The following is a 25,170-nucleotide window of genomic DNA, read 5'->3' as shown; positions in this document are numbered from 1 at the left end:
TAAGTGTCTGCCGTTTTCTAATATGAACTGATACCAGCCTGAAAACAGAATTTATTTGCAAAACAAATTTGCAGCCTTTCTGTATTTAAAGACTACTGTAAAACATCTTTGTTATTTACCAGGTCGATGCATCTTTGGGAGCAGAGGAAATGGTGGAAACTTTAACCGAGAGGAATTTGGATTTGGAGGAGAAAGTGAGAGAGCTCAGAGAGACAGTCACTGACCTGGTGAGTTAAAACATGCTGCCATTTTGATTATTGTTGGGTCATTATTTGATAGATATAGATATAAAGAAGGTCGATTGTTTAATCCCAACTTAGATTTTGGACAAGACATTTCACCCCCTAGTGCTACTGTGATCTAACAGTGGTTGACTAATGGTAGTTGTGGAGGCTAAGGGAAAAAAATGTAAGATGTGTTGAAATTTCAACATTATTTTTGACCTTATTCTGTTAACATGTTATCATCCATCCATATAAATACAAATTACATTTTGTTGTGAATTTATTATTATGATGTTTGTTTTCATATTGGATTACTCTGCTTTTTTCAAAGTCAAGTGAAGGACCTTTTGAGACATGCTTGCTTTTATTTTCATTTAATTAATTGTCTTTTCCAGGAAGCCATAAACGAGATGAATGATGAGCTGCAGGAGAATGCCAGAGAGACAGAGCTGGAGTTGAGGGAAATGCTGGACCTTGGAGCAGCCAGAGTCCGAGAGGCTGAGAAACGAGTGGAGGCAGCTCAGGAGACTGTGGCTGACTATCAACAAACCATCCAGAAATACAGAGAGCTCACTGCACACCTGCAGGTACAGAGAGGAGATGGTGGTCGAGGAAATGGGTTTGATTTAAGCACTGAAGACAACTAATGATAATTCTTTAGTGAGTTAACATAACTTAGACATGACCACAGACAGAAAGCAATATATACTTATATTTTACTTAATTAGGCAGGGCCAAATGCGTTTTAAGATGAACTTTACACCGAAACAACAGAAGTAGTGTGATCAAATTATAGGTATTGCAATCATAAGTTACCATGTAGCTGATTAGCCCTGAGCAAGCTTGCAAACTTTTAATATACATTTTTAATGGAAAAATTATGAGAGAAATTAATGGGAAATTTAATGCATTTTTGGTATGTAGCATCTCATGTTTTTAATTTTTTATTACATTATCTTCTATTGAAATAAAATAAACCAACATTTAACTGTATTCAGTATTTACTTTGATGTTTCTTTTTCAGGAGGTGAACCGTGAGCTGACCAGTCAACAGGAAGCAAGCGCAGAGCAGCAGCAGCAGCCTCCAGCCGAGATGTTCGATTTCAAGATTAAATTTGCAGAGACAAAAGCCTACGCCAAGGTCAGAAACTAAATCTGTATGTGAATAATGACAAACCCTGCAGTTACTCCCCATAGGCATATCTTTTCTCATATAAACGTTATCTGACCTTCAGTTGTTATTTATAGACACAGCAGCCTTGAACGGATCCTAGGCTGCAGTATATGCGGATGAAGTATACACATCATACCGATAATCATCATTTGGTTCTTAATTTCATTTAATTCTAAAATGTTTAATGCTTGCTAGAATAATAGGTAATTAGAATTAAAGGGTTAGACATAAGGAGGTAAGAGTGAAGTTAAAAGGTGGGAGCAAGAGAAACCTTCTTGTCTCTATGGAACTGTTGTTTTACCTGGAATATTCCACAAAATTGCAAAAAACTTTGGAATCTCCATGGAGACAGTAAAGTGAGTAAAATGGAAAATACTTAACAGATTAAGATGAGGGATAGAACCATTTGCTGCATCATAAAATATATTAAAATCACAGCACAGAGTACACAGTACACAGTGCTTCAAAGGATAAGTTCAGTTGGCATCCCATTTTTAATATAACCAGCGTGCCTCGGGCTTGTACCTATTTTACAAAGCTAAATACGGGATACTCTTTGCTGACATTTGAATACCATGGACATTCTAGTCAAAGCAATAACATTTTCATAAGACAAGGAGGTTACAAATAACCTTGCACAGCAAAATGGGTTCTCGCGATATTTGTAAGTTCCTAAACTCATTTGACCTGAGCAGTGGTCGGCCCAATCACAGGCCTTCTATGCGCACGGTGAGGAGTTTCAGGCAACATGACGACAACCCAAGGAGCTAAGCCTACACCATAGAGGTATAATATGAACTATGGCTTACATGGTGCAAAACAAATATGACAGTGCTGGTGGATGGAGATGGTGGCTTTTAATGCCCTTAGTGCACAAATTTGTATTGTAAAAACGGCTAAATTCATTTATCGACATCTTCCTTTCCAGTATGACACTTGTTTTGGTTTTACCTGGCGGAAGTTGGATACATCATTTTGACAGGTTTTCCATGATAGTCTAAAAAGAAACTGGTGGGTCGGCACTTTGGGGTGGATCGCTCAATCAGCTCGAAGCATTCTGCTGTGAGCTCCTCCGTTTTCTAAACACTTTCAGCGAGAGCTGTTCCAGATGGATAATGTGTAGAACTCAATTCAGAGTGATACACATATCAATCTGGCATGAGCTAGGTTTGGCGACAGACCCTCCACCAGAAAAGTTAGGCAGTGTATCTGAAATTTATCTTCAGTCATGAAAATGTAGTTATGTTGTTTTTCTTTTGTTTGTCCAGGCCATTGAGATGGAGCTGAGGCAGATGGAAGTGTCTCAGGCAAACAGACATGTGTCTTTACTGACAGCATTTATGCCTGAGTCCTTCCTGCGTCATGGAGGAGACCATGATTGTATACTGGTGCTACTGCTTATCCCCAGGCTCATCTGCAAGGTCTGTCTCACTGTACAAAGGCGTGTGTGTTAAGTGAACTAGTGACTTTTGGTAGTCTTACAACAAAAACCATGATGTTTAGGCTGTGATAATTACTATATCAACTATATCAACAATAAATGAAAGCTGGAACAATATATTTTGGGACTCAATATTTATCGTGGGTACATTTTCTTTGCTTTAGTGGGAAGATTTTTGATATTTTTGTTGTAATACAATAAGACTTGAGCTATAGACAGTTGGAAATCCTTCTGTATAGTATGTAAAATTCACACTGCTTTTTCTATCATTTATAGGCAGAGCTGATCAGCAAACAGGCCAGAGAGAAGTTTGACCTGAATGAAAACTGCTCTGAGCGGACTGGCCTGAAGGGGGCAGCAGGGGAGCAGCTGAGCTTCGCTGGGGGCCTGGTTTACTCTCTCAGTCTCCTCCAGGCAACACTGCACAAATATGAACAGTGAGTTGATGTCATTATAAAACTACAAGGGAGGTGTGTTTTGTTTCATTAACACATGTGTGAGTAATCCTGGTTTATTCTGTCTACATCTCAAAAGCTCAACATGCTCCCTTCCACCTTGTGATGTCATGCAGTGGTAGTTATAAGTTAACAGCTACTTTTTACTGGCAATTACAGAGCTGAAATCATCCAAATTATTGTAGTGAATTATGTGGAGTTTAAAAATACAGAGGAGCACCTCTCGTATTACCGCATGACATCACAAGGTAGAACAGAGTGTTTTCCGTTTGAGAGAAGAACTCAAACAGTTTGTATTAAAACACAACTCCAGGTAAGTTTTTGATGAGGAAACATTAGAAAATAGTGTAATATAGGCCCTTTAACTACTATGTCTGATGTATACAGTACTAAATCACTTGTTTTGTTGCTTTAGGGCTTTGTCAGGGTGCAGTGTGGAGGTCTATAAGAAGATTGGCTCCCTGTATCCAGAGATGAGTGTTCACGAACGCTCTCTGGACTTCCTCATTGACCTACTGCACAAAGACCAACTGGACGAGACCGTGAATGTGGAGCCTCTCACTAAAGCTATTAAGTACTATCAGGTATGTGAAAGAGTTATATCATTCTAAATTGTATTAACTTAATAAAAGCAACATTTTGTCCCTTTTCAGCAACTGTACAGCATCCATCTGGCAGACCAACCTGAAGATTGCACTGTACAGCTGGCAGATCACATTAGAGTGAGTTTAAGATGTTTAAATATGATAGTATACTTTTCAACAACTTATCTTCATTTTATTATTTGTGTGATTGTGTTTAATTTGATGTTAAATTTTTTATTTTTTTTTGCTAACCCTAGTACTAGTAACACAAATTAGTGAAATGCCTTTGTAATATGACAAGCTATAGGCTTTACATCATCACTTGAGTCTCTTTAATTAAGTCTTCTCATAATTGTATGTGTGTATAGTTTACTCAAAGTGCGTTGGACTGCATGGCGGTGGAGGTGGCTCGCCTGCGTTCCTTCCTTCACGCAGGGCAGGAGAAGACAGATCTGGCTGTGCTCCTCAGAGACCTGGGGACCTCCTGCTCCGACATCAGACAGTTCTGTAAAAAGATCCGACGCAGAATGCCCGGTACAGACGCTCCCGGTATCCCAGCAGCACTCAGCTTTGGACCACAGGTAACCATGGCTCCAAGAGAATCCCTGGGCTTTAGAATAATGAGGAAGTGAGACAGCTGCTATGGCGATTGACAATTTAAAATAGAATATTATAGAAGGGGACTTCTGTTTTTTGCATAAAACAGCAAGCAGAAACACATTCAGATTTCATATTTTGTTTTATATTGTTAATCACCTTGGCAACAGTCCTTATTTTTCATCAGTCTGAGGTATCTGTATACTTTTTTTGCTCTGGTATCTGTACTTTTACTTAAGGAACAAAATTGAGTACTTCCACCGTTGTTAAATTGATGTATCCATGAGAAGTACTTTACTGCAGTTTTTACAAAAACAGTATTACAATTGCAAGTAAATTGCAAGAATTGCAATTTACTTTTAGAATTATATATATATATATAGATATAGATATAGATATATAGATAGATATAGATATAGATATAGATATATATATAGATAGATAGATAGACAGATAGATAGATAGATATAGATATATATTAAAATAAGCATTAACATCTGACTAAAAACTAAAATATTAATCACTGAACTAATGCATACATTTAAGTTGTAAAATTTAACCATCCCTGTTTTTAAATCCATTCTCCTCCCCAGGTCTCGGGCACTCTGTCAGACTGTAGGAAGCACCTGACGTGGGTGGTGGCAGTGCTGCAGGAGGTGGCAGCGGCCGGGGCCCAGATGGTGTCTCCTCTGGGGGAGCAGGAGGGACTGTCTGCTGCTAAACTGGAGGATGTGGCTTTTAAGGCTGGAGAACAGGTCTGAGCAGTGAATGAGTTTTTGTATTTTAGGATTTTGTTCTATTTTATAGGAGTAGTTTTTAAAGCTGGTTTGGTTAACAGTCATTTGATGTCTAGTTAACTTCGTGTTTAGCCTGTTTTGGACATTACTGTGTCCTGGATTATCTGAGTTTAACCTTGGTTTAATCTGGTTTAGTGACAGTTTAGATAATGGGTTTGAGATTTTTTTCTGTGGTGTTTTTTGGTGCTAAACAATAACTGGTGTTTTACTCAGAATTATGTAAATATATACTTCCTATATATCAGCTATAATTGCTAAATGATATAAAAGACTTTTGTTGTCCCAGATCTATGGAGCTCAAGGTGCCAACCCACATGAATATCTCCGTCAATCCTGTGGCAGCGTCATCGCCACCATGAACAAAATGGCCACCGCGATGCAGGAGGGCGAGTACGACTCTGAAAAGCCCCAAAACAAGGTAGGGGCAGACAGAACTACTGCTTTTTAGTTTAGGTTTTTTAGGTGCATTTTTAAGATTTTAAGGGGACAGTTGTTAACTGCTGTCTGGTTTGACTCGATTTTGTTGTTTTATTTCCCAGAATCCTCCTCCCGTGGACCTCAGATCTGCGGCGCTTAGAGCTGAGATCACAGATGCAGAGGGGCTGGGCATGAAGCTGGAGGACAGAGAGACCGTCATCAAAGAGCTCAAGAAGTCCCTCAAAATCAAGGTATAAGACCAAATTACACATATATTCTTTCTGTTTTTCCAAGACCATATTGTTTTTTTTGTTAATGTTGTTTTTAAACTCTCTAGTCAGATGTGAAATGAAGAACTACTTGAGCTACATAGGGCTCATCTAACATTTGTAAATTAAAGGGGTCTCTATCTTGTGTGGCTTGGGTTGAGCCTCAGTGACTCTCCTGATTCCTGATTAGATCATATAGGGAATTCTAAATTAGCATATTTAGATTCACATAATGATCTTAAAGGTGCACTGTGCAACTTTTCTTCTGGGGGTCTGTTAACTTCTTGTTTCTATGGCATATGTCATTACTCTGCTTAGAATGTTCCACAATATGACATTAAACACATCTACCTTACATTTATTACAGGTGCTTTTATTGCTCAAAAATACCTGTAACTTGGTCTGGTTTGATCCCCATGAAGAAAGAAAGGTTTAATATTACAGATGGAAATTAGCTCTGAGAGCTACAGTCTTGTACAAAGCATCTCTTTAATGTTTGTTTGATTGATGCTCCTGTACATGGTCCCTGTAAACTAAACTAAAGAAAATAAACTAATACCATTCTTTGAAACATTCTTGACAAAACAGTAACATCTCCATGAAGAAAAGCATTTGACGGACCCTCCACCAGAAAAGTTACACAATGCACCCTTAACTTTAACTTTTTGAACTACATTAAAAGTTTGTGGTGGTACTAGAATAAAATTACTCTAAATTCCATTGTTTTCCAGGGAGAGGAGCTGAGTGAGGCCAGTGTGCGCCTCAGTCTCCTGGAGAAGAAACTGGACAGTTCATCCAAAGATGCCGATGAACGAGTGGAGAAGATCCAGATGAGACTGGACGAGGCTCAGACTCTGCTCAAGAAGAAAGAGAAGTGAGGCTCTGTTTACATATGTGAAATATGTACAAGGATGAGACATAATGAGATAGGTCCCCAGGCTGATGCACTACCCCCATTAATTTTCCTAAAGGGATATTTATAAGAATTTTCTCTTGGGGTGGGTGATTCAACCCTGTGTGAAAGTGCATGTGAACTGTATGGCTTTAAAGGGCCGATATTATGCTGTTTTCTGATCTATGTTATAATGCTTCCTCATCACAAATATACTTGGAGTTTTGTTTTGTTTCATTCATACAGAGATCCTGCATATTTACACTGTGTCCTTCTCTCAAGCTGAAAACACTCCACCTTGTGATGTCATTTGGTAATAGAGGAAGTGCTCCACTGTGTTTTTAAACCTTCATTAAAATAATTGTGATAATTTCAGCCCTGGAAATGCCAAACTCTACAGAACAAAGGTTAAAGGAGCTATTCATTTGACATCTACCACCACATGACATCACAAGGTGGAACAGAGCATTTTGAGCTTTAGAAATGTAGACAGACTAATAATAAAATATTACTCAAACATGTGCAAATGAGACAAAACACAGCTCCAAGTATGTTTTTGAGGAGGCAACAACATTATAACATGGCTTAACAAGAGTCAGTTTTGCGTAATATAGGACCTTTCATGTGTTGTGTGTTTCAGGGACTTTGAAGAGACGATGGACGCGCTCCAGGCTGATATCGACCAACTGGAGGCGGAGAAGGCCGAGCTGAAGCAAAGAGTGAACAGTCAGACCAAGACCACCGTGGAGGGGGTCAGAGGAGGAGCCCAGTCTGGAATCTCCTCTATCGTCACAGGGGGCGCTGGAGGTGAGAGAAGATCGTGCTTAAAATTAGCAAAGGAGAGACAAGCAAAGACAAAATTTATTAATCTATTACAATTACTCTTAGTAGGCTACAATAATAAAATACTGTTAGTATAATCATAATATATAATTTAAAAAAAATAACAAGATATACTTTTTTGTCAGTATGGCCCTTACCTATTTGCAACTATTTACTATGTTTCCTTATTCCTTCCATTAACTCCTGCTTTGAATCTACAGAAGAACAAAAAGGTATTGAGTGAACCTGTGTCCTACAATACTTTAGAATATATCATTTTGAAGATTGGCATCAACTGCATGAGTCTAATCTTTTTTGTTACTATTTAAATGATATTTTTTTCCATATATTTGAGTTTTATGTGTTAAAAGTTTTCAGAACATTTCCCATGTTTCAGTTTGTTAATGCACTGTGGATTGCTGCATTGATTAGTAGGAGTTGTGGCATGGTGAATTGCATGTGTTTTCAAATTGGTTGATTTGACCAAAACAGTAAGAAATTGTCTTTGTATTTATGTGGGTTTGATTTTTTGCCTGCCATATTAACAATCATATTTTATGTTATCCTAGATTAACAGTATTATTTAATGCTATATTAATTGTCATTTTCTACAGCCACTACAGTGTCCTGTCTGGGTTCAGGTTCAGGCCTCCAGGTGATAGACTCTCCTCTGCTTACTCAACAAATCCAAGTCCAGAGACTGTGCATCAAACGACTCAAAAACGAGAACAACAGGCTCAAGGTAATCAATCAATAAGCAATCAATACTATATAATACCCCTGTGTTTATAAACTACAGTTATCAGAATAGCTCTCAGCCTGTATCAGTAAAGGCTGAAGCACGCCAAAACTCTAAACATGAAGCAAAAAGCTGCCTTATCACTCTCAATCCTTTTGCTTATCAACAATGTACATAATTTTCTTGCCACTAGCCCAGGTTTATCACCTTAATCAGGGATGCATGTAAGATTTGGCCTCATTGTGTAGTAATTTTGGTACAAATGAAAAAAAAAAAAATGTTTATCTGCTACTTGAAAGCGTGAAGTCAGTGGATTTGTTTCTTTTGTTAAGTTGTTTTAGATGATTATTGCTTAAAATGTGCAAATTATAAAATAATGATTTGAGTTTGAAGTGTTTGTTTGGAGTTTGGACTATTTTGATTGATTTGATTGTTTATTGTTTCAGGCTGAGAGGATGCGAGCCCAGTTGGCATCTCTGCCTCCTCTACATGTGACTAAACTCCCCCCCAAAGGCTCCCCTGAAGTGATCTCTAGTGCCCTCTACCGAAAAACAGACCAACTGCTGGAGACTCTGTTGCAGATGAGTGCCAATGTCAAAGTGGTGGATGTCACTGGGAAATCTCCTGGTAAATTGCCCCTATGTTAATATAACAGCAAAGTATTATTTCCCTATTGAATACTGACTTATTTAATTGTTCAGTTTACACATTGACAAGTTACTGTGAGTTGTAAAAACTAAAAATAATAATGTCTTACTTAATATGCTCTTACTTAATCAGACTCTAATATGGATAGATAGTAGGTGGCAGGGAGGACAAGGACAAATTGCCAACCACGTTATATAAATACCTCAATTTAAGCACACTATTTGGTGATTGTTTACAGAATCTTATATGTATAGCCATATAAAAATATAATTGGAAAGTGTTGTTAATTAGTATGATTAGTATGATATGATTAATTGGACTTTTCTGCTTTTTCTACATTTCTTATAATATTACAGTTTGAAAAAATATTTTCCAATGTATTATCATGATAACTAATATTCATTATTTAATTTTCTAATATATATGTATATATTTTTTCTAATAATATAATATTTTTCTTTCATTTACTATTTCAGTGACCCCGAGTGCTCAGCTGTTGGAGCAGACGGCTCGGCTCCAGTCTCTCTCAGATACTCTGGACAGACTCAAGGTAAAACTGTGTCACTTTAGTGTAATATACAAACTTATATTTTTATATTACAGTATTTTACTATATTTTTTACATATTTTTGTTAATTACGTTTTTTCCCACTGCTTGTCTCTCAGGATGAAGTGGCAGAGCATGTAGTGAATCAGCACCCCGGAGCTCGAGTCTCATCAGACTTTGCCACATTTCCATCAGCTCCATTCGTCAAGGTGAGTCTTAGATAAAATGAAAATGAATATTTGTTTAGTCTTGAAATAAGATCCACATATCTGATAAACTTATTTTTGCCACATCCACATGATTAGAGTGAATGATATATCATATCTGAAATTCATGTTATTGGTCTAATAGTACTGAATTTTATATCATGGGAACCTGATTTTTGTCCCCCGTATATAATGAGCATATAATATATGCTTTTTTAAATAGAAGAATAGTTGAGATAAACATTTTCTTAACTGTCTGTCTGTTGTGTCTGTTTAGGCAAAGGAGGAGAAGCTGGGTGATGCTGTGTTGGTGGGGCGGGTGATGGTTCCATGTCCCAGAGGTCAGGAGCAGGTGCACCGCCTCGTCCTGTCCCCAAACCAGCTCCACAGGGTCCACAGTCTGCTCCAAACCACATAAAGACCGGACCAAAACTTCATGAAATCCTGACAAAATCCTGACAATATCCTGCTAATGTCTTAGTGCCCAAACTATCTAAAAGGGCCTGTGTCAGATTTTTTTTTTTCATGTATTGGTGCAAATGTTATCTTGCCCGAGTACAGATGTATTGTATAAGCAGCTGTTGAGGTCAAAATACATCTACTGCATCTAATTATGAAGAGTTTTATTTTATAGAGAATCAGGAAGTGCGCAGTTAGCATGCTAGTTGTTGTTAGCTTTAGCATAACAGCTAAACTTCACTCTGGTGAAAAGTGTTTATAAACTTATCACGGTGAATAATTATGATACTCTGAATGCTGAAAGGTCAGTGAGGAATAACTTTTGACCACTGCAAACCATTTAAAATGAACGAGTTCTGTTTTTCATGGTTTTGAGACAGTAAAAATCAGGTACAACACCTTTAATTAGGTATTGCCAAGTTCCTTTAAAACTCTTAAAGGCATCTCTTTGTTGTCTAACCCTATGTATGCAAGATGTTTTAAAAAGGTAAAAAATTGGAAAAATGGACATCCTCTATGTCGACTTTAAAGCTGCACTGTAACTTTTCTGGTGAAGGATCTGCCATCTACTTATCTCCATGGAGATGTTATTGTTTTGTCTGGAATGCCCCAGTATGGCATCAAACATATCCATCTTGCATTTACTCATTAACATGGGTTTATATTGACCTAAAAACTTGCATTCTTACTGTGAATTGGCTTGCCTCTCCAAAAATCTGACATATAACTTGGCCCTGTGGTGGAGCGGGTGAGAGACCCTCCACCGGAAAAGTTACAGTGAACATTTAAGGATATTGAAGCTTCTGTGGTAGGTTAAACTTAAGGTGCAACTGTCCAATGTACTTTTGAGCAATTGAAAAGGGAAAGTACTTACATGATTTTAGATTTTTTTTGTTATTATGTCTGGGGCATTTTCATGTACTTTTATTACTTTTGCACAAGTGGTGGGCTGTAGGGTGAAACTGCACAAAACATTATGTTGCAACCTAAATATAACACCATATGGGAATAACTGTTACATTGAAACTGAATAACTTTATTTATACACCTATCAGCAACAACTTTATGACTGCTTGCTCTTCATTGGCTTAATGATATAATATACATTTTCTTTTAATATAAGGTATAGCAAAGGTAGCAATTAAAATATCCTTTAATATCAAAGTGGTCAAACATACACAAGATTTTAGCTGAACATTGTAAACCCTATTCTACAAGCAATTACAGCTTCTTATAGTGTCCATATATATTCACTTGTTTAATTATAAAGACGGATTCTATTTGCGGAAAATAAACTAAATTAAACTGCTACTTCTGATAGAAAAGATTGCAATTTGGATAAGGTAGAAGATAAGTTGTCATAATGTTATTGCTATTTGGTGTTTTAAAGTAGTTTACAGTGCTGAAAAATGTTGTTACTTTAAAGTGGCTGACTACTGGAGCATTATTTATTGCAGTATTTATAGTGGTGTTAAGCCCTTTAATTTATTGCTGTTACGAGGAGTGTCATTTGTATGTTGTTTGTAAATTTAATATAAATGTATGTGTGAGTCTGTTCATGCCTTAATTCAGAAAGCCTTTCATTTCAGTGTTAAACCTCATTTGCCAAAGAACATTTTACCATGTTTTTTACCGTCATGATTAAATTTGTTTACTCAAGTTTAAATTTTAGTGGTTGCTATGAGTGACGGTCGCTAAGGAAAACTAGACATTTTAATTTTTCTTGTAGCTATTCCAGCTCCTGTGTGGCTTTCAGCTCTTGCACAACTAATAAATGCATTTAAAGCAAAAATTTTGTTTTCTTCTTAAAAAAAAACAAAAAACAATTACTTTGATAGTTTTGTATTTTTTTGGTTGCTATGAGCACTACTTGCCATGGAATCAGGCTAGCTTAGTTGTTATTGTCTGTGTTTTTACAGTTTAATGATTTAGTGATGTAGATTATTATTCCAAATTGACAACAATTTCTTATATTAAGGATTTTTTTTCATTATTGAGGGAGTAGTATTGCCATTTTTGTAAAAAAAATAATAAAACAATACATCCATGATACAAAATGCTTTTAATACAAAATTTCTCTAAAATTCAGGCACTGAATTACTACAAAAGCTTTGTTAGAAATGTAAAAACACTAAAATCTTTTAAAACCATAATCTTTAAAATCAGGCCACATAAATATTACATGAAACAGTTCATTCAGGTAGCTTGTTTTGAAAGTCTCAGATGATTTTAATTTGAGATTCACATTAGTTCCATGCTGCTCTTCTGCCCAGGACTCGGTTTGTAATTCTCTAAAAGACAAAAAGAAAAGAAAAAAAGAGAGAAATTAGACACAAATCACCTAAGAGCAGTAGTTATCGTGCATCATTTCTGTACTGTAAACCTTGTTGTAAAGCTGAGCATTGAGTCGATATGATCTGTACTCTGCTTTCCTTCGCTCCTCCTCCTTCTTCCTGCGCACCTCAGGCAGGTTCTCATATATCCTGCAACAAAAACATAATTTTCATATTTTTCATTGTGTGGAAAGGTATATTCTGAACAAAGGAAAATGCCTCATTAAACACAAACTTAAGTATTTTAAGTGCTATTTAAAAAAAGCCTACTTACTGTTTAGATCTTTGGATCATCTCCTTCCTGGGCACAGCTCTCCTCAACTGGGCAGTGCCTTTGAAAGAGAAAATGTGTAAACTTTTCCATGTATTAAAACAATACACAACACAAAAGACAATTACATTACCTGCAGGTCTAGGCAGCCTCCCTGGTCCCCCTGGTTGTATAAACAGCTGCTCTCTCTCCTGGTTAAAGAGGGCCTGGAGTCTCCTCTCCTCCACCTGCAGAGCCAGTCTCTCCAACCTCTGACGAGACCGCGACACAAAATCAGGACGTCCTGAAAGCAACGCGTCCTAAAACAGAACAAAGAAAAGCAGATATTTGAGCTCAGCAATTTAAGAAGAGTTTAACACAAATGATATTTAGTCATATGAGGAGATAGGATATCATTAACCTTGGCTAAACAAACACTGAGTTGCTTAAAGGTGCACTATACTTTTCTACTTGTCTCCTGTAAAATATTATCCAGTCCCATCCAAATTTATTTGTATAGCACATTTTACCAACACAAAGTCTCCAGAGTGCTGTACAGAGTCACGATAGGCATGATATAAATTAATACATTAACTAAATTAAAGCATACAAAATAAATAAGCAAGTCAGTATTGATGTTACACAATATGGCATTAAAGAGTCCCCATGGAGATAAGCAGGTCCCTCCACCCTGCTGTAATTTTCAAGTTGTGGAATATGACACTAATGCATCAATGTAAGGTTTAGTAAAGGAAATATCCAATATTAAATCTCATGTAATCATTTATTTTATTGATAAATTGATCTTGCTATTTTTCTCCAACCGCACAAACCTGCATATTAACAATTAATATTTTGCCTGCCCTTGACAGTTAAAGAGATATATTTTGTTTTGAATTGTTATTTGCTATGGTAATGGTCCTAACTTTTCCACCATCTTCTGAAACTCATGTAGTGACGCCCTCTTAAACCCATGTAATAATGAACAGACCTGCAGATTGACCCGGGACACAGAGGAGGAGGAGGGCTTCTTTCTCCCTGGGTCTGCTTCAGTCTCAGTCTCCTGCACGTTCCTCTGCTCCTGCACTGGTCTCTGTCGGAGCGGCTCTCTCCACGCAGGTTTTTGACTCAAAGGTTCAAACCACACGGTGCTTGGCCTCCACTCCTCCGGCTCATTTTCTTTACGGGCCTCTGCTTTCAGTTCATCAGCGGAAATGAACCAGGAAATACCTACAAATCATAAAATAAAGCTGTAATTCAACTGCTATAGTATATGTGAATACTTAAAGGTTTTCTGGTGGAGGGTCTGACAGTATGGCATTAAACCTTTCTATCTTCATGCAGACCTAAAGAGATCAAGTTACAGCTCAGATCTGGGGAGAGGCAGCTTCTCTCAGTTAGAATGCCATGTTTTTCTAGGTATATCTGAGCAATAAAACCACATGTAATTTAATAAATGCAAGATAGAGCTGTTTCATGTCATACTGTGGAACATTCCAAGCAGAGCAAAGACATATCCATAGAAACAAGCAGGTGATGGACCCCCAACTAAAAGTTGCCAAGTATACCTTTAGGCATATCTAAAAAAAAAAAGATATATTTAAAAAATGTGCACTAAAATGGATATATTCCATTATGAGAAATGCATATGATGATTCTTATGTTTGGAGATGACCAAATACTTAAGGTTCTAATTTTAAAGATACATTTTAATATATTCTAAAAATGCTCATTATGTGGTTAAATTTATCCCAGAATATGAATACCTTTGTAAACTATATTGCAAGATAATGACCAGTGCCTTGGCAGGAGTTTGTGCCTTTTGTGAACATCTTTTTTTTTCTCTTTATAATAATGCCATATGTCTTACTTAAAAAGAAAAAAAAGTAGTAGTAGTTTTTATGGCTATTTATGGGCTCTATACCTTGTTGTGTTTCTCTTATTGTTTTTTTTTTCATAACTCAGGGTAATAAAGTAAGTTCTTGTGGTTGTTAGAGTACACTGATCTTACCGTGTGGATATAGTTTTGAGGGGCTCTTCTTGTGTTTTGGGGTCTTGGTTGGGGTACTGCGGGGGGCTTTGTGCTCTCGGTCCAGACTGGAGGAGGAGGAGCTCTGTATCAGACTCCTGATGTCATTAGGAGACGGAAAAGTGGTCCCAACATCTCGAGTGTGACGCCGCGTTCCATTACTGACGATCTCCAGATCACCTAAGGAAAATACGGAAAGAAAAGCACATCAAAACCTGTGAGCATGCACCTGAATGTTTTTGATAAGCTCATAAATAAACAGGAAAATTGGGCGTCTCCACTGATTTACTGGACAAATGTTTCTGATCAAATACGTTTTGCAGCTCATGCAAGCGGCTTCATCGTTTCTGGTCAGATGCTGGTGGATACTGCCTTATCTGCTTGAAGGGAGAAGCCAACTACAATAAAATTACTCTGAAGCACTTTTGCAATGGATTGTACCTGGACTACTGAGGGATTACACACACTCTATAAACATTGTAGAGGTCTAAACTACAGGGTTAGCCAAATAAATAACAACATAAATACATAATAATAAGATCCCATGAAGAGAGGAATATTGTATATATTTACCTGCTTGAATGCCTTTTGAGACCAGCTTGACGGCCTTCTTAGAGACCAGAGATTTGGAGGGACCACGATGTGGAGGTAGAGTGTAAGTGCAGGTTGATGAAGCTGAATCAACAACCACCTGTAAGAAATATATTAAACAGCAAAGTCACTTTTTGACACCTAAAGGCCCATATTATGCTACTTTCTGATTTATGTTATAATGTTGTATCCTCATCTAAAACATACCTGGAGTTGTGTTTTGTTTCATTCACACGTTTAACACACAAACATGCATATTTAGGCTGAGTTCTTCTTTCAAATAGAAAACACTCTGTTCCACCTTGCGATGTCATGTGTTAATACAGTGAGTGCTCAACTGTGTTTTTAAACTCACCTTCACTAGATTCATTTGGATAATTTCAATCGTAGAATTGCCAGTCTCTGTTGTACTAAAGGTAAAAGGTAGCTGGTAATTTGAAAACTACCACTTCATGACATGACAAGTTGGGACAGGGCATTTTGAGGTGTAGAGATGACTAATAAATTAGGATTACTCAAACATGTGAATCAAACAAACATTAACAGTAACAACATGGATAAAACAACATGACATCCTCTGTCAAATGACAAAAACATGTCTATAGACCACCAATAAAACATGGCAGAATTGGAAGGAAAAATAAATAAATAAAAGAAAAAGAAAATAAATATTTCTAATGAAGTTCAAGTGCAGACTTACAGAGGACTCCTCATTAGTGCTGGTCTCTGATGGGGTCGTGACCTCTTGCTCCCTTTGTTTGCTGATGGCGGAGTACAGTTTATTCAGACTAGAGCTGCTCCTAAGGTTCCTCTGGACTCTCTCTGCTCCAAACGCTCGGACCAGCCTCTCCGTATCAACCGTCGACATTGATGTGGAAGACACAGAATCCAATGTAACATCACGTTCTGTTGGACTGGAAAGCTTCAAATCGTCCAAATTGTGCTTATGTCTTGACCCAATTTCACTTCTTCTATCTTGAAAACTTATATGGCTCTTGTCTGCATGTCTTTGCTTTTTTAATTCTTTCAAAGCACCTGTTTTTCTAGATTTCTGTTGAACTTCCTGATTTGACATCTCCATTTCTGAAATGGTGCTGTCCCGAGTGCTATGTAAAATTCGAGATAAGCGTTCCAGTCTTTCCAACAGTGAAATCTCCTTCTCTTTTAAATTACGAGACTCCTCTTCCCCTCTCCACCGCTCACTGAATCTCTGCCAAAGTTGGTCCAAGTCGCTGATGTTTTCCTTGGATGTGGATGGTAGGTCGTCATGGTGATGAGGTCTTGTTTGAAGTTTGAGTGGTTCTCGTGTTTTGGGGGCTAGAGGAGGTTCATAGGTGAGGAATGAGACAGGACTGGTCCCTTGGTCTCTTCTGAAGGCAGTGGGGAGCTCTGTGTCAGATGAAGGCACTCGGGTGAAGAGAGGGGAGGAGGGCTTAGGAATTTGGGGCGCGTGGATTGGTGCATCTGGTGAAACCATAAAAACAAATCAAAAATCTACAACAATGAATTTTAAAAATGCATGTAAAACTTCTGACAAATTATGGTGTGTTATGCTATAATTAATTATGTACAATTATTTTATAAAGATGTGCAAGACGTTTCGCATCTCATTAGTGAATAATAAAATGGATCAAGATACCAGTCACTGAAGTGTAAATTATAAATATGGATTATTCAGTATCTATTAAACATTTGTGCATTATGTTATTATTATGTTATCCTAAAACACATGCATTTAGTCTGCTCTATTTCAGGATTCTACTTTGTTTAAAATCATAAAGGCAACTATTTTTGGCATTTAAAAAAAACATACATAAAAAAAAAAATCCATATCAGCAATGTCAACAGATTTACTCTTCACCAAATAAAAACATCTCTCCACTGCATAAAACATTTATTTCCCTTGCAGCAGTTTGCTCATAACAAACATGATAAGAAAAAAATCAGCTGAGCCAGTGGACTGTAAAATCATGCAATACGCTGTACACATAAAGGCTTTATTCCCTCTCTTTTTTAAATTTTTTGTGTGTGTGATTTCACTTCAGGAACCTTGCCCTCTCCAGCTCACCTCTGCCTGCCTCCTCGCTCATGGTGAAGCCTGCTTTAGTCCGTCTCTTGCTGTAGATCCCCTCTGTGTGTCTTATGGTCACTCCACGGTCCAAACCCGGGTCCTGATGTCCCAAAACATCACTGCTGAAGCGCGGAGGGACAGCGTCATCTGATCCTATAGACAATAACAACAGTGCAGATTCAAAATAATAGAAAAATTATACAAAATAGTTTTATCGTCTTCTCTAGTAACTCCCTTTAAAACTGAAAAACATGTGAGGATGCAGGTCTCTTTTGCTTTTCGCTGGGGCCCCACTGCTGCCTTTGTCTGGGTCAGCCCTGGAACATGAATAATTAATGACTGTGCTGGTGTAGGTTACAAAGGACCAGCTGCTCCTCAACCAACCACTCACTCACTGATAAGACCTGATCAATGTTGTGTCACCATATATAAAAAAATCCAATTGGTTTAACATTTTGTAGGATCATGTTCATAATAAATTTGCTTCATTTACCGTAATTATCAATAGCTCTGAAATAGTGGTTAATAATAGAGCCCTTTTTATGCTGCTTTCCCTAGGGAATTCTACTGTTTGTTTAGCTCAGGTCAGAAGATCAGAAGATCTTTTTCTTTAAATAATTCAATTAAAAGGACATTTAGGCAGATCTAGTGAGTACAGACAACATTCAAATTTTCATTAAACATACCTGTGTGGGTGCTCTCCATGGTGGTGTCATTGGAGGAATCAGCTTCAGTTTGAGGGACATAGAAGAGCTCTTCACTTCCGCTGGGTTTATAAGGCAAAAGGTGAGGCACTGCAATCAACAAGACATTTATTAGAATTTAAAAAGCTATATATTCTGCGATATAAAAATACATTCATAATTAATAGCACAATCATATTAAGCTCTCACCATAATATTTGTTTTCTTGAATTTTAATTTTCTTTATGGTTGGATCTTATTAAATGTAATATCATGGTCTAGAATTTAATTATGCTTTTTGAGATATAAATGGCAAAAAATAAAACATAATGGGCTTCAGACTGATGAAAAATGAAGACAGAAATTACAAATTCAAAACTCAGCATCTCTTGAATAGTTAAAAGTCCTCAAAATGGCATCTATAAATAGGAAAATGTAGCCCAATATAATACATAATCACAAAAACAAGTGACAGAAGTAACTTGTGAACAAGAAAAATCAACCAGTATGTGGTTAATTGTCAAATGTTCTGACACCTACCTACTGCTGAGTCCACTGCTAAAGGCTTTGGTGATACATGAATTGCAGAAGTAACTCTTGGCTGCTGCATTAACCCCCGTTTGGGTTCATATCTCTCTCCTCTTTTGGGAACCTCCTGCCATTCAGGGGGACTGGACATGCCCACCCCTTCGTCTGGGCTGGTGAGGGAGGAGGGGGAGTGTCTGAGTGGGATGAAGTGCTTTGGGGGTAAACTAACATTAAACATTGAAGAACTAGGATCCACTGGTTTTGGTGATAGTTGGAGGCGAACTTGAGAGATGTGCCCAGATTTTGCAGTAACTTGTTCAACCTTAGATGATTCAATAACTTCTGCTGTTTTGAACAACTTCGAATTGTCTTCTTTTGTTTTATCCTGCTCTACACTTATTGAAGATACAGGCGAAAATTCATGTCCGCCTACAGTATCTTGTCTTACTGCTGTTTTGGCTTTTTCATTTAGGACTCGACTTTCCAAGGCTATTTCATCTATTTCTTCTGGTTGACTATGCACATCTTTATCCAGTGTTGTTGTGACCAGTTTGTTGTCATCTTCTGTTGTTAGCTGGTTCAAATGCAGTGGCTCTGTGCTGGGGGTCCTCGGGGGGGCAGGAGAAGTTGAGGGAGAAGGGGAGGTAGACCGTCGGCAGGTTGAAATTGTGATCGAAGTCAGCGCTTTTGTTTTGGGGAAATTTACACCTTCTCTTGCAGCAATTTCTCTAACTTTGGTCTCAATGATGTCTTCTCTTCGTGGGGTGGTAAGCTCTGGGACAGTTGGACTAAGACTCTTGGACTGGTCAGGTTGTGTTTCCAGGATTTTGGATTTGTGACGGTCTATATGATAAAGTGGAGCTGGTCCTCGTGGGTGTCTGAAGCTAGATGCTGCACTACTCTCTGTGTCTGTGCTGGCGTAGCCCTGAAATGGAAACAAAAGAAAGGTCATTACGTTATTAACCTATTAGCTATAGTGAAAGTAGTAGTCAGAAAGTCATGAAGACACGAAGGAAATGGACTCTCCACCACTTGATTTTGTACTGGTATTATCTTGATTTTGTTATAGTCTCCTTTGAAAAAAAATTGTTTAATCTAGGTTTATATTCAAAATCATTTAAACTTGGGTTAGTACATTTTTGGTTTAACTATGTGAACTTTCATTGTTTGTGTGGTCAATATATAAAGAGAAAGCATGCATTACACAAAAAACATAGCAACAGTTTAAGTTGGCTGAAGTTTAAACTATAATCGGGCAGCAACAGTAGCAGTAAATTAGCAAACTGTCAATCAAAATTTGCATTGCAGGCTATCTGACAAAATAGAAACAAACAAAATGACAAAACAAAAACTTAGACCACACCATATTAACTTTTGGCTAATGCTGCAGCTAGATATTCCTGACCAAGCCAAATGCAGAGGACAAACTGCCCTATGGGAACATTAAAGTGTACTCCATCTTTTAAGGAGTTCATGGAAAGCTATTATCGCCAGTACCTTCATTACTTTCAGTCATAAATCACCCTGAACCACAGCAACCAAAAAGAGTAAAAAGCAATCATCACACAGATACCTTTGACATCTGTACAGTCCAAACTTTGAAAGAATAATTAAAATAAATGATAAATAATTTAATTAATAATTATTAAAAACACTGACACACAAATTGCCTCAAACTGTAAGATTTGTTTGTACCAGTTTAGGGTTTTTCAGTAACAGTTCCCTCTTGATTTCTTCAATTCTTCTTCGGTCTTCTTGGTCCAACTCCAGAGGTTCACACTTTTGACCTGAAATCATTTGCTTGATCCACTCTGGAAGAACGTTACAAACAGGAAATTATAATGCAGCTGCATAAAAACATCTGTTGCTATTGGTAAATCTTGTTAAATACCATATTTATAAACCAAAATAGTAACTGGGACAAAATAAGGTTTGAATAAGATTATGCTACTGTACACAAGGATCATACAACAAGAAAGAACTGAAGCTGTTCCATTTTCGTTTTATTATAAAACAATGCTGATATATAGAGTAGTTTACCATACAACACATCTGAAGCTTCCTTTTAAATATTTAGGAAGATAAATCACCCTAAACTGATAAAACTATTGTCAAACTTCTCTTACCTCTGGCTCGGCACTCCTCCTGGTCCACACTGGTGGTACTGGACACCATTGTAGCTGGAGACTCAGTTTGCAGTAACTTTGCCACTCGAATTGCCAAGGAGCTCTCACTGCTCCTGCCGCTGCTCCTGCCGCTGCTCCTGCCTGCCGCTTGCTCCTGCCGCTGCTCCTGCCGCTGCTCCTGCCGCTGCTCCTGCTGCTGCTCCTGCCGCTGCTCCTGTCGCTCACTGACTCCACTGGGACAGGGGAGGAAGTAATGCTCTGTGCAGAACTATCCTGTGATTAGAGAAGTCATAGGGATTAACCAATTTATATTTTTATCTACTTAAAAGTTGTAGTACCATGCTCTATTCTAGATAGAACACAGCATGATGAATGTATTTGGATTGGACTACTGAACCAACTAATATTTTGAATAAATATTTTATTATGAATGTTCTAGCTGTCTTGTTCTCTCATGTAAATTTTTATCTCAATTATTTAAAAACAAATCATACACTAAACTTTAACAATATAAATATTCATACCTGTGATCTTTCCTGTGACGTCTCCTTACTCTCCTCTGGTCCACTTGTTACCATGGCAGTGGTGGGGTTAGGCGGCTGCACTTGGGGCTGTAGCGGGACACCATCAGGGGGTCCTGCGCTGCACCCCTCGGGCTCTGATCTCTGGACGGACTTGTTCAGGACCAAAGACAGACCTGCACTTCGGCTCATAACACCACTTTGCTTCGTGGGTTGATTGTTTTCAGCTGTGAGCCTTTCTCTTGCTGTCAAAACTGAATCCGAGGAAGACCTGGTCCAGAGATGGGAGCTTTGAGATTTGGAGTCTTCGGCGGTGAAAGCAGGAGCAACTGAAACCTCTTTTCTTTGTGAGAAAAATGTATCAGACGCAGATGATAACCTGGGTGACACAATATCTTCGGCTTGACTGAGTAGCTTGTGTATATCTGACAAAGCACCGGAGCTAACAAAAGAGATCTCTGCATTTTGCTCTGTGCTTGAACCCTGTTGATGTACGTTTTGGTCAGCCTCCTGATCTAAAGATGGTCCCAAACAGACTGGATTTTGAATGCCGTCTCTCTGCTGTTGGCTGGAGAGGTCTTCATTAGGATAGGAGAGAATTTTAGGGTCAATTTGAACTGGTGCAGATGCTTCAGAGGAGGAAGAGGAGGCGGGTCTAAAACGATCCTGTCCAATCAGATCTGTGCTCAGCGGCACAGACACACTGGAGTCCATTGACTGGAGACTGGACCTGGAGAACTCTGCTTTGTGAGGAGTGCCACCTAAGAGTTAAAATAGTAGTTTCAAAGAATGAGAGCAGTTTGAAGTTATGATGTTCACAATACTGACCTTATACATATTGAAATTTTCTAAATTACTGTATGCATGAGTAATAACAATTAGGTTTAACCTGATTTCACATCTGTGCATTATTTCCAAAGCCACACAAAATTAAATAAGTATGTTTTTATACTGACATACAATTAAATAGATTTATGGTTTGGCAGCATTACTTATTCAACAAGGTTTATAAAACATTAAAAGGTTGAAAGTGAAATCAAGCTCTAATAAAAATAACATTTTGATCATAATAATATTGTCATACAATTCACAAATAATTGTTCTATTATAACTATTCTATTGTATGTTAGTGCATTCTCTTGTACTTTATTATTATTATTTTTAATCAATTTAATTATTTGTCCCATATGTGAAGCACTTAAGCAGTGTTGTTATAAATGTGTTATTTAAATAAAGCAGGTCCTAAATTTTACAACTTAGGATAATTAACTCAATATTTTGTTAATGTACCTTCAGAATGCTGGATGCTTTTAGTTGGAGTAGATCCTTTAATTGTACCAAGCTCCGTGGGAGAAAACTCTGGCTCTCTGATTGGTCCCCTCGGGGCAAATGGTGTCAGGATGGTGGAGGGAGACTGACTGATTCCCAGATTTTGAAGATACAACTGCAAGAAAAAAAATTATGTGTTTGAATCAAAATATCTCACAATGAATTTTACCTGAACGTAAGTTTCATATTGTATTTACCGGGATTCTTTCTTCAATATTTAACTCCCGAGGCTTGTGCTGTGGGGGTGGTGTGGATAATTTTGCCGTCCAATAAGGATCATAGTTATCCACTTCTAGGCTGACAGAGGAAGTCCCGATAGAAGTGGTGACTTTCTGACCTGAATTTGAACTATCCTGAGAATTTGAGAGTGTCACATCACTAAACTGACTCAGACTAACAACAAGAGGTGACAATTCTCCTTCATTAGTTTGTTGATGATGAGGTTCCACTTCCTCTGTCTCATTTTTCTCTATGCGTGCTTCTGTGGCTTGCTCCTTTTTAACTGACATTACAACTGTACTGAGCGATGAATGAGACTGGGACCTGTTGAATGGAGAAGCTGATTGTGTGGCTACAATGTTATCACTGGGAGCGCTGCCCACTGCTTCCTCTCTTCTGGGAGAAGAAGTAGCAGAAACATCTGCAGAGGCATTTTGTGCAACATTTTGAGTCATTTTAATAACTTGCTGACTGAGGATGCGGTTCAAACTGTCTGAAACTGCATCATAAGCTTTCTTTTTTGGAGAGATGCCAGTAAACCCTTGTAGCGCCAGGGAATCAAACAAAGATGTCTTACCCGAGCTTTGATTAGCCCTCCAAGCATCCACTTTCTGCATGTAGTTAAGACTGGGTAATGACTGAACTTTTTCACAAGTTGGTTCCTCTTCGCATTGGCTTTTTGATTCAACGTTAGCAGCAGATGCTAAAGGGGGTGATGTGTCTGCGCTGTTTTGAATAGAGCTTTCCTTGTTGGATTCGATGTCAGAAAGCTGTTGAAATTTAAGCTTGACACTAGATTTGGGAGGAGCTTTAAAAACACCAGGAGTGGACTGAGACTGTGGAAGGAAGCCGAGATAGGAACCATCAATGCTAGTTTGATTTCCTGAAGACCATAAATCATGTTCTTTGAGTTCTCTGAGTCTTTGTGGATTTCCTGTAGAGAATGGTCCAGTGGATAAAACACTGCTGACATTTTCACTGGCTAAATCCTTAAGCCTGGGGATCCTAGATGGAAAAGGTGTAGCATATTCTTTTCGTGCTTTGGTCTTGTTTTGTTCTTGATTATTTTCTCGACTGTTTCGCCTCTGAATGTCCAACAACTCTTGCCGTAAAGCTTCACTGCTGTTGTCTGGTTTAGTGCAACGAGGCCCGATAGATATATTAAAAACATCAGATACGTGTGTTTTTGACTCATTTATATATAAATCTCTCCTTGTTTGTGATTGTTGATGGGAAACAGAGGCTTCACCTGGAGGACCTTCTCGAATAAGGTTTGGATCAGGTTTTTCTACACTTTTAAACTCTTTTGTTTCAGATTTTTTCGAAGACGAATGAGTGCTACTACTGCTGCTGGGCACACCAACATCTTTCTGAAGGATCTTCATGAGCTGTTGAGCTGGGACATCCTTGTTCAGGAAATAAGTGTCTTCTGTTCTTTCCAAATTGCCGCTGAAAATAACTTTGGAGGCGATCTCTTTTTCTTCCTCTGTAATAGGAGCTAAATGCACACTTTCCTCCTTTGTTTTGACACCCTCTGGAGATAAACTGTGCTGAGAAAGGGAACCATAGCTACTTCCTGCTTCTTCAGAAAGAACCGTCATCTCTGGAGCTAAAGGATGCTGGCTTAAAGAGGCCTGATCCACTGTCTGAGAGGTGCACTCATGAGGTGGGGTTTGAAACTTCTCAGAAGCCACTGACATGTCTGGATAAGCCCTAAAACAAAACATAATATAAAAAAGTCATGTTTGAATAAAAGAGGTTTTGTTGCACTAAGTGGTTTGACTACCTTAAAGGAGCAAAGTTCATGTCACTTTGCTGAAACAAAGAATAGTCTGTGTTGAGATCCATTCCAGAGTCCAATGGCAGCAATGACAGAGCAGGAGACAGGTTACTGTCCTGGAAGGCTAAAATTGACATAAAAATATGATTATTTGAACATGATTCATGATAAGTAATTTTTACACAATCATGACCTTACCAAATTGTGGAGAGTTGCTTTCCATCTGTTGAAACCTGCTGTCTGTCACTCTCTGAGGTCTCTGGCCCTGAAGCTTTGCGTCTTCATCAGACGCGGACCTCTGGGCATCCCGAAACAATATACATGAATGCATAGATTCAACATTTGTTATCTGTTCTGTTATAATTTCAATAATTAAAGGTACAGTTCACAGACAGTTAACGTTGGCCACATGATTTGCATGAGACGCAACAGGTTACTG

The 25,170-nt window shown here is 38.0% G+C and overlaps 2 protein-coding genes across 2 annotated transcripts in view; one reads left to right on the top strand and one right to left on the bottom strand.

Annotated features, from left to right (window-relative positions):
• LOC110157511 (dynactin subunit 1) overlaps positions 1-10,276 on the top strand; it is a 30,301-nt gene extending 20,025 nt beyond the window's left edge. The window contains exons 12-30 of the mRNA XM_055157350.1: positions 123-227; positions 620-811; positions 1,249-1,365; positions 2,667-2,819; positions 3,116-3,276; positions 3,710-3,878; positions 3,948-4,016; positions 4,247-4,459; positions 5,069-5,230; positions 5,559-5,690; positions 5,812-5,940; positions 6,690-6,832; positions 7,491-7,657; positions 7,894-7,905; positions 8,287-8,414; positions 8,858-9,038; positions 9,536-9,609; positions 9,726-9,815; positions 10,090-10,276. Of these exons, the coding sequence (XP_055013325.1) occupies positions 123-227; positions 620-811; positions 1,249-1,365; positions 2,667-2,819; positions 3,116-3,276; positions 3,710-3,878; positions 3,948-4,016; positions 4,247-4,459; positions 5,069-5,230; positions 5,559-5,690; positions 5,812-5,940; positions 6,690-6,832; positions 7,491-7,657; positions 7,894-7,905; positions 8,287-8,414; positions 8,858-9,038; positions 9,536-9,609; positions 9,726-9,815; positions 10,090-10,230 (2,538 nt within the window). The 3' untranslated portion in view covers positions 10,231-10,276. The remainder of the gene's footprint in view (positions 1-122; positions 228-619; positions 812-1,248; positions 1,366-2,666; positions 2,820-3,115; positions 3,277-3,709; positions 3,879-3,947; positions 4,017-4,246; positions 4,460-5,068; positions 5,231-5,558; positions 5,691-5,811; positions 5,941-6,689; positions 6,833-7,490; positions 7,658-7,893; positions 7,906-8,286; positions 8,415-8,857; positions 9,039-9,535; positions 9,610-9,725; positions 9,816-10,089) is intronic.
• Positions 10,277-12,314: 2,038 nt separating this feature from the next.
• alms1 (ALMS1 centrosome and basal body associated protein) lies at positions 12,315-25,062 on the bottom strand. The gene is made up of 18 exons (XM_020921642.2): positions 24,930-25,062; positions 24,738-24,855; positions 22,930-24,664; positions 22,694-22,847; positions 21,407-22,164; positions 20,883-21,150; positions 20,452-20,567; positions 18,769-19,681; positions 18,232-18,339; positions 17,543-17,698; positions 16,175-16,938; positions 15,457-15,574; positions 14,866-15,063; positions 13,846-14,084; positions 13,009-13,174; positions 12,879-12,936; positions 12,655-12,754; positions 12,315-12,562 (listed from the first exon to the last, which is right to left on the bottom strand). The coding sequence occupies exons 1-18, from the start codon at positions 25,060-25,062 to the stop codon at positions 12,518-12,520; spliced, it is 6,147 nt and encodes a 2,048-aa protein (XP_020777301.2). The 3' UTR covers positions 12,315-12,517.
• Between the last annotated feature and the right edge of the window lie 108 nt (positions 25,063-25,170).

This window comes from Boleophthalmus pectinirostris, unplaced genomic scaffold (genome assembly GCF_026225935.1).
Source record: "Boleophthalmus pectinirostris isolate CB_2022bp ecotype Guang Dong unplaced genomic scaffold, ASM2622593v1 HiC_scaffold_10, whole genome shotgun sequence".
NCBI lineage: Eukaryota > Metazoa > Chordata > Actinopteri > Gobiiformes > Gobiidae > Boleophthalmus > Boleophthalmus pectinirostris.
This window is presented reverse-complemented; position numbering and strand designations above follow the sequence as displayed.